The sequence below is a fragment of the Phytophthora infestans genome, genomic scaffold, assembly GCF_000142945.1.
Source record: "Phytophthora infestans T30-4 supercont1.53 genomic scaffold, whole genome shotgun sequence".
Taxonomy (NCBI): domain Eukaryota; phylum Oomycota; class Peronosporomycetes; order Peronosporales; family Peronosporaceae; genus Phytophthora; species Phytophthora infestans.
The window spans coordinates 660,737-669,519 of record NW_003303706.1 but is presented as its reverse complement, the minus strand read 5'-3'; the positions used below and the strand labels follow the sequence as shown (position 1 = coordinate 669,519).

Genomic DNA, 8,783 nt, shown 5'->3' with positions numbered 1-8,783 from the left:
ATCTCCCGATCCTTTGGAGCTGCTACTTCGGCTATCACATCGAGTTCTGCTTGGTACGCTTGCTGGATGAGGTGTCTTGCTTGTCCGCCCATGCCAGCTGGAGGAGGAATCCCCTCCAAGAGAAGCATTAGCAGCAGTCCGACGTTCATGGGCCGCGACCTCTTAGAATATATAGCCAGAATGATTGTGGAGAGCACGCAGCACCTCCAGGGGAAGATTTGCTGAACGCATGGGAAAAACAAAGCTTGGAACTTTTTTTTTCAGGTTCCAGGTTATATTTTTGCTGAAAGGGGCCAATGGTAATCAAATTCCAAATGCTATTTTTTGATAGTAGTAGTACTTTTATATATTAAGTATCAATATTAACTCAGTTATAAAAAGCTAGCTTAATATTTTAATATTAACTTAGAGATTTAAAAATATTAGATATCTACAGTCTAAAATATTTTCTGATATTGTTTTTCGTTTAAGTACGTTTCTTGCCACCTTACCCTCTGTGAATCGAGGGCTCACCAAAGAACTCTTTTCGTCAAGCACTAAAGCAGCAGTAGAATTGGCAGGCTTAAAAACTGATGAGTATTTGCTCTAATATTTCACTGTGACATAAAGCCGATCGAGATGAAAAACTGCAAACGGTTGCAGTTGTTTGAAGTCGATAGAGCGAAATCAAGATATTTGTTCTTGTTATCAACCGATAGCCTCGTCGAGATCGTGCGTCTCATAAACCTGCAGTCTGTGACGCTAGATAAATGCGCTTAGCAGTGCCAACACACTTGCCGTCACTCTCACAATTATCCCCCTTACTGTTGATTAGTAATACTTCAGCTAGTCGAACTTTAAGTGCAGCATTGATGGATTAAAACCGATTTCGCAATCTTTGAAAAAAATAATTTCGTATGAGCTAATATTAAGCTATTTCTTACGTGTTAATAAAAATATTATGTCTAAAAAGAAAATATTAGGTGATATTTTTAAATTAACTGGTCTACCAGGTGATATTATCACTATATTAGCTTCACCGATTTTGGAGTTACCGTTAACCCCTGACTGTGAGGCCTGAGATCCTTTACGTTGTTCTATAAAATGCTTTACCAGTAGCACGATATCGCTAGGGGTTCTTAAGAAAAGCTGCAGCACATTGAGTAGCGTACATGCCAAATAGCAATAGAGAGTCTCCCAATATCCAATGCTTTTTAACCCTTTTTTCGGTAATGGGTGTGCCGGTACAGTATCGATGAGTTATGGCCGCCAAGTCCGCCTCAAAACTTTTCGCTCAACTGTATCTCCGTGGATACATGACCGCAAATCTATCGAGCTACACTTCAAGTCATTTAGGAATGGTGGACTTTAAAATGTTGGCACTCGTTATTTTGCCCGACTGAGGTAACATAGCATCGCATTTTATACGTATACAGTATAGTACGGTTAAATTGGAGTAAAGGTAGGACACTAGCGCGTTTGCACTGACTTATAGCCGTGGGCCCGCCCCTCTCTTCACTTGCTGCGCTGCGCTCGGGGGGCGCCGCTGCGCGGCCCCACCCCGGCCTCGACTCGGCAAGGCTCTGTGTCTGGGATTAGAAATTAATTCCGAGCGAGTGTTGCCAAGATCGTCGCTAAGGCCATTTTATGCATGTTGTGGGGTATAATTGTATAGTCGGTTAGCCAGTCGGGCAAAATACTCACTTCCTAAAATGTTTAGCACTGGCCGGAGTCTTGCACATCATGATCAGTTCCTAGACCACTCTTTACGGTGCCAAAATCGCTGAATAAGAGATGCTTTTGATGATGAACACGATATACGGATCGTACATGTACTTTGAGGGACTTCTGTACATCCTTGACGCTACGTTTACGGCCACGACATCACAAACGACCATACCAAAAGTTCTGTCCGTGGACTAAAAACTGTCGAAAAAAATCGATTCGACAGGATTTAGTACCGACAGTGCATCTACTTTGAGCCTGTTCGATAACGGTAGCTATCATGAAGACTCGAGCGCTTCCTAAGCACCGGATACAGTACTGAAAACCTTTCTCCAGCTAAATCTGGTCGTCGATATATGATGACAAGAAATGAGTTTTGGACATGTACTGCTCCTTGATGATGGTACCCCGCACGGGCTACACACCATAATACTACAGTAGTACTCAGTTTTTTTTGTGCATTCGGACCGCCAGATGATCTCAAATTCCAGTCAAATCCCGGTGGTTACAGCACACTTTTATCCTAAGGATCCGCTCCGAACAGCAAAATGTTTGCACTTTTCGGCATTGATGCGTTCTATCAAAGTACATGTTCACTGAACACTTGGGACCTGTCAAGCTGACAGTGCCAACATGACAGTGCCCGAATCGGGCCCCGATGCTGCCGATACTGTACCTTCAAAGCTCATTGAAATCTTTAGGCTGCATGAGCCGAGCCAATGTTTTCGCAGCAGAAATCGACGCAACCAGTCTTCACCATTCGATCTCCATTCGGCAATTTGTCTCTCACCGCCAAGACGGATCTAGATTTACCCCGAAGTAGGGGTCAGGACATATCGCCCAAGACATGGGTCTCGCTCGCGTCACCGCCGTTGCATCGGCCTTGTTAGCGCTACAAATCGAATCCAGTGTAGCTGACCTTGTCACTTACAACTGGCGCGTTACGTCGCTCACCACCGACTACGACGGTGTCTCTATCCACTCTCTCGGAATCAACGACAAGCCAGCAGACCAAGCGGTCATTGACGTGGAACTGGGCCAAGAGGTCGAAGTTCGCGTCACGAATGAGATCGACGAGCCCACGTGCCTCCACTGGCACGGACTCAAGCAGCTAGGCACTCAAGAGATGGACGGTACGTCTGAAATAACGCAGTGTCACATCTCTCCGAACGCTACTGCGGTCTACCGCTTCATGCCTGACAAGGCAGGCACGTTCTGGTGGCACAGCCATCACATGGCACAGTACGCGTTTGGCCTTCGTGGGCCACTGATTGTTCACGCCCCTGCAAATCAACAACAAGACTGGGCGAAGGACATTGACGGGGAATATGTCGTCCAAATGGCCGATCTGTACCACCGTCCCCCTCAGCCTACGCGTATGTGGGACAACATCCTCATCAACAACCGCGGTCGCTACAACTGCAGTGCCGCATACCACCACAACTTTACGCAATGTACCGAGGACCAGCACCTGTCCAAGTTCCATTTCCAGGCTGGAAACAAGTACCTTCTACGTCTAATCAACATGGCTGCTCTGTCTCCGATCGTGTTCAGCATTGACGACCACGAGTTCCGTGTCGTTGCTGCGGACGGTGACCACCTCCAGCCTTCGGAGCTCATCAACTCGATCCGTTTAAACACTGGTCAGCGTTACGACATTGTGGTTGAGGCGAAAGCCTCTTCGGACCAGCACCTGATTGGCTCTTTCTGGATGCGTGCCAATGGTCTTCACGGGCTTCCGTGGACGCGAGGAACCGCTGCGATCGCCGGGGAGGGCTATACCTACGAGGGCCTCGCGGTTATCTCGTACGAAACCGGAAACAACGCCGACCCGACGTCACTAAAGCAAGGGAACATGACGACTGTGGACGAATTCGACTTCCTGCCGTTGATCCCGATCGCTCTCCCCGAAGTCGCTTCGGACCGTGTTGTTCTACAGTTCAAGATGCAAGACGGTCTTGGCCACTTTGCTATTGACGGTGGCGAGTTCCACCATTTCATTCATCCGGAGGAGCCCCCGCTTTTCTCGATCGCTAGTGGCATGAAGACTGAGCAACTACCGGCTACTGCTAACGCCCGTAAGATCGAGTCTGGTAAGCACATTGAGGTGGTGCTAGTTAACGTTAAGGACGAACAGCATCCGTTCCACATGCACACACACTCGCCCTGGGTCGTGGGTCGCGGTGTGGCGTCGATTGAGCAGATTCAGAACAAACAACTACCGCCACTCAAACTGCTCAACCCGATGACACGCGACGTGTACACTGTCCCGCCGTGCACCTCGGACGGCAATAATGGCTGCTTGGACGCCGGATACCTCGTGATACGTTTCACGGCCGACAACCCAGGTGTGTGGATCTTCCACTGCCACATCGATTGGCATCTGGAAGCCGGACTTTCCATGATCCTGGTAGAGGGCGAGGAAGAACTGCAGCAGAGAGGTGTGGGTGCCTTCTCCAACACCATTCTCAGCGTCTGCGGTAGCAACAGCAAGTTCTCGCCGTTAAATTCGACCATTCACGCTTTGTAGGTGTCTCTAGCTGAAAATTTAGATTTTTGCATGTAATACAGATAGGATGAGAACCTTTGTGAAAAAGAACCGAAAACATGACGACATAACCGAAAATAGCACAACATATTCGTAGTGGCCGTGTCCAAATACTACTGTACTACCTCCGCTCGGAAATAGATAACCATTTGTTTTGTTTTTTGCGCAGCGCTCCGCCTCGTTCATTTGAGCGTTTGTTAATTTGTGAGAGGCTGGCTAGCTAGCTTTATGGCGAGAGCTGACAGTGAGAAACTAAGCAAGGCACAGGCGTTCATGCTCCGCCGTGCAACTACAGATACAAAAACGGATCTAAGACGGCAACTACATCGCCACATTCTGAAGGGGCGCTCAGTGGGGCTTCTAGAACTTTAGCGGTAGGCGGTGGGGGGCCGCTGCAAGGAGCAGCATGTACGCGTTAGCATTGGCGAGTGAGATAGCGTCACAAGGCAGTGACTTAGGGAGAGTGCTTGTGCCGGAGGCGCGCAAACTTGTGCGTGGGTGTAAGTAGTGGACGGGTCTGTCTGAGCGCACGCCGTATGTAGCCTTCCTTGATCAGCTGCTGAACCAGGTAGCAGCTCATGTTCGACGCGCGCTGAAGCAGACGCTGGTTTTCGCGCTCATTGACAAGAACTGCAGCGATTCTCTCGCACAGCTCGGCTCGATCCACCTTCTTCCTACCACATGCGCTCTTCCTTGACTTGACCACGGCTGCTAATCGATCTCCCATCGAATTGATTCCACGCCTCCAAATTCGCTCGACAACTTGGCGGCCCACACGGAAGTACGCTGCAACCCGAAAGATCTCTCCATGTTTGAGCACTCCTCTCACGCTGCGGAACAGTAAGGTCTCCCAGAGGGCCCGGCGCTTACTGTCTGTTAGTGCCAGCTTTCAAAATGAAAGCTGGGAGCGGGAGCCAGTCTGGTCGGGAAAGCGCGGGAGATTCGAAATCCAAAAAGTGATCGGCATAGAGGGGGTATGGTTTTTGGTAGGCTATAATATAATTTGAAATGGTTAGAACGGAGGTATTACGAAATTACGCACTTAGGGCCTGGTCGGGGAACGATCGTCTCGGTTTCGATCGTCTCGGTTTCGATCGTCTCGGTTTCGATCATCTTCTGCAGCCTAACCCTGAGCCGACCCGGTCGGTTGTCGCCGATCGTCTTGGTTTTAAAAATGTTGTGTACACTTCACACTTCGAGAGCTCGATACTGAATGGAGCAAGCCCAGACCACACGCATCGCTTTGGGTGAGGCTGCTGGCTGCAGCGACCAAGCTGCTGTCGATGGCATTCGAGAGCAAACCACGAGCAATGTGGATGCAGACATCAGCGGCGCCGAGGGGGGAACGGCCACGCTTCCCAGAGAGCGAGAGGCTCAAGCTACCAAGAGCACGTAGCCCTAAGTGTACCTGGTTACATGAAGTATGACACTTCACACTTCAGGAGTATGACACGTCATACTCCGGGATATTTGGTACAAGGTACCAAGGTCGCTCAAAGCCAACCATTGGTTAAATGACATTGCATTTCTATAGGTAACTAATAGTTTGTATTAAACCCAAACTTAACCTACCTATAAATATACTCAGTTTACAATCTACCTTATTTAGGTCACTTCGCTCTCTTTAATTAAAGAGGGGACCTGTGAGCTGCCGTTCACTGAGAGTTTGTATACTCTCGGAAGATAGCTTCCTCTAGCGCAAGGTGCTGTGTGACCCCGTCACACTTGGTAGCACTAGTAGTCAATCCACGCCACCGCGGGTAGACTACCTGAACCTCTTCGAAGTTCGTTGCCATGGATAGGAACGACTTGTCCCATTTGAACGACTCTCAGTTCGAGTCGGTTCGCAAGATGGCAGGCATCTTCGGGATGGAGGCCCTGCAGAGCCTGGTGGTGTCAGCACCGGCTGAGCAGCTCGAGCGCGTCAATGCATTTGACGCGTACGAGCAGGGCCTCATTGCGCATGTGCGGGAGAACCTGCAGACTCCGGCGGCGGAAGCAAATCCGCCTCACCCGAAGCCAATACGGCTGAAGGTTAAGCCGTATGAAGGGAAGGAAGGCGAGAACCTTCACTTCTGGGTCCGAGAAGTAGAGCTCGCGATGGGCGCGGCTCTAATCTCGACCGAGCAACTGCGTGTTGCTTTTGCACTCTCCAACCTTAGCGGTCGTGCTAAGAGTTGGGTGTACACTCGGGAAGCAACATCCCCTGGATGTTTCAAATCTGGGCTCAGCTGTGCAAACAGCTCCGAGCCGCGTTCCTCCCGGCGAACTACGAGTACCGCCAGCGTTCGCGCTTCCCCGCGTGTAAACAAGGAAGGCGCGAACTGCACGAGTATGTGCAAGAGATACGGGAGCTCACGGCGTCCCTAGTGGGAAACCCATTCAACGAACACATCAAGATGACTGTGTTCATGGACGGCCTTCGAGTGGGCCCCGCACGCACTCAGCTGTTCCGGGTGCAGGCAAGCACCCTTGAAGAGGCGATTCAAGTGGCTCTTCAAGAAGAGTACAGCCATCGCCAGGCGCGGACGCCGGCCTCAGCGTGGCCTGGGAGCTCCTTGTCGGCTCCCGGGCGAACAAGCCCCAACGGACCAGTTCCCATGGAACTCGGGTCCGCCGAGCAGCGTGACATCCGCTGCTTCGGCTGTGGGAAGATGGGCCACTTCAAGCGCGACTGTCCCGCGGAAAGACTCCGCAGACGGTCCTTCCCCAAGCCCGTCCTCAAGGGTCGCTGGCAGAAGCCAGGATCCCGGGGACAGGGGAACGCAGGGAACCAGTAGGGGCGGGGCGCTATACTGGGGAAGAACTAAGTCTTCGTGATGGGTGCGCGGGTGGCGCGTACCACGGGGACTTAGCCCCTGAGAGTCTTCGCACTCTCGAATCGGCGAAGAGCAGCGGCGGGTTGCTCGTAGTACACGGATGTGTACGGGGAAACGATCATCCCTTTAGAATCTTGATTGACGCTGGGGCGTCGAAGAATTTCGCACGCCGCCAGACGGTTGCTCGTAACAGCAACAAGTTGTCCGAAGCTTTGAGAGAAAGCAAGGGCAACGGGACGGTGTCAGTGCGACTGGCCGACGGGAAGGTCGTCACTGTCCCCAACGTCCAAGTGGATCTGGCTGTCAAGTTTGAAGACTTTGACAGCCTCGAACAGCTCACTGTTCTCGATATGGATCCATATTGCAGCGGGGCTGCCGTAGCTTTAGCGTCAGAGGAAGACGTTCGACTTTCTGAGTCACTAATACTAAGTTCCTTATCCAAAGGACACTTACAGCCCAAGACCAGGGCTCAAAGTTAATACCTTAACTTTTATGCTTCAAAACCAGAAGTGTTTTATTTACTATTATTGCGGCCAAGCCGCCTAGGGGTAAATGTATCTCTTTAACTATCTAGCATAGTTAAACCTAATCAAATGCATAACGTGTGGCTTTCAGCCAACGTACTGAGAGACATTGTTAACTCTCCAACTTATGTACTGAGAGTTTGTTAACTCTCCGGGTACTTCGTACCCCTGTGTGCTCCACACCATGTAACCCCGTTACACTCTCCCCCACTAAGATGAGAACATTCCGTTCTCGAAACTCTCCTCAGCGAGGTCACGTCTTGTTAAGACGGCGGAGGTTACTACACCTCACACCAGCGTTGTACAGCTCCGTGAGCTCACAAACGCCTACGCATCGTTGATGCCCAACTTCTTGTCGTCGGCCCACGGCCCAATGCTCCAAGCGCAGCGCGCATCTTGCTCTCAAGCGGTCTCAGACCTACGCTCGCGCTCCGCGCCTACTCCAAGAGCTGCAAACCGCTTAGAGCAATGCTCTTGACTCATTCGAGTCGTCGACAACAGCTCAGCGGTTGGACACTCGCTTCACAAGCGATAGGTCCGTGGTTCAAACCCACTAGGGCACAGCCCTCTCGTTCCATGAACGATTGTTCACGCTTGGACAAGCTTAAGGGCAACACCCTTTTAGCTCAATGGTTGAGCGTTGGCTTTGAGAGCCACAGGTCGGTGGTTCGAACCCGCCAGGGCACAGCCCTCTCGTTCCATGAACTGTTGTCCTTGAATGGACAAGCTTAAGGGCAACGCCCTTTCAGCTCAGTGGTCGAGCGCTGGCTTTGAAAGCCACAGGTCGGTGGTTCAAATCCACCCGGGCGCAGCCCTCTCATACCATGAGTAGTCCGTTCTCGGACTGACGTACGGGCATCGCCCTTGTAGCTCAATGGTAGAGCTTCGGCCTGTCAAGCCAAAGGCCAGTGGTTCGATCCCCGTGCGGGACACCACTTTCGCTGTTACAGCGCATCCACATTTGGATCATGCTCATCGAGCAAGTTGTTTCAAAACAACTATGCGTCTATCGAGACGCTTGTGCCTGAACCTTGTTCAGCACAACACGAAGCACCTGCTTCCTTCGGGACCATGTCCCTAACACTACGAGGTCTCTCCACCTCCTGCTCCCGCTGCGAGCACCGCTCATACGTACGAGCTGGCTGCTGCAGCTACTGGTCAGAGCCTGAGCTCAACTACTGACCTCAT

At 51.1% G+C, this 8,783-nt stretch overlaps 1 protein-coding gene across 1 annotated transcript; it reads left to right on the top strand.

Annotated features, from left to right (window-relative positions):
* Nucleotides 1–2,551: 2,551 nt before the first annotated feature.
* PITG_17323 (multicopper oxidase, putative) lies at nucleotides 2,552–4,234 on the top strand (the record flags this gene model as incomplete). Its single annotated transcript, XM_002896782.1, has 1 exon — nucleotides 2,552–4,234. The coding sequence occupies one exon, from the start codon at nucleotides 2,552–2,554 to the stop codon at nucleotides 4,232–4,234; it is 1,683 nt and encodes a 560-aa protein (XP_002896828.1).
* Between the last annotated feature and the right edge of the window lie 4,549 nt (nucleotides 4,235–8,783).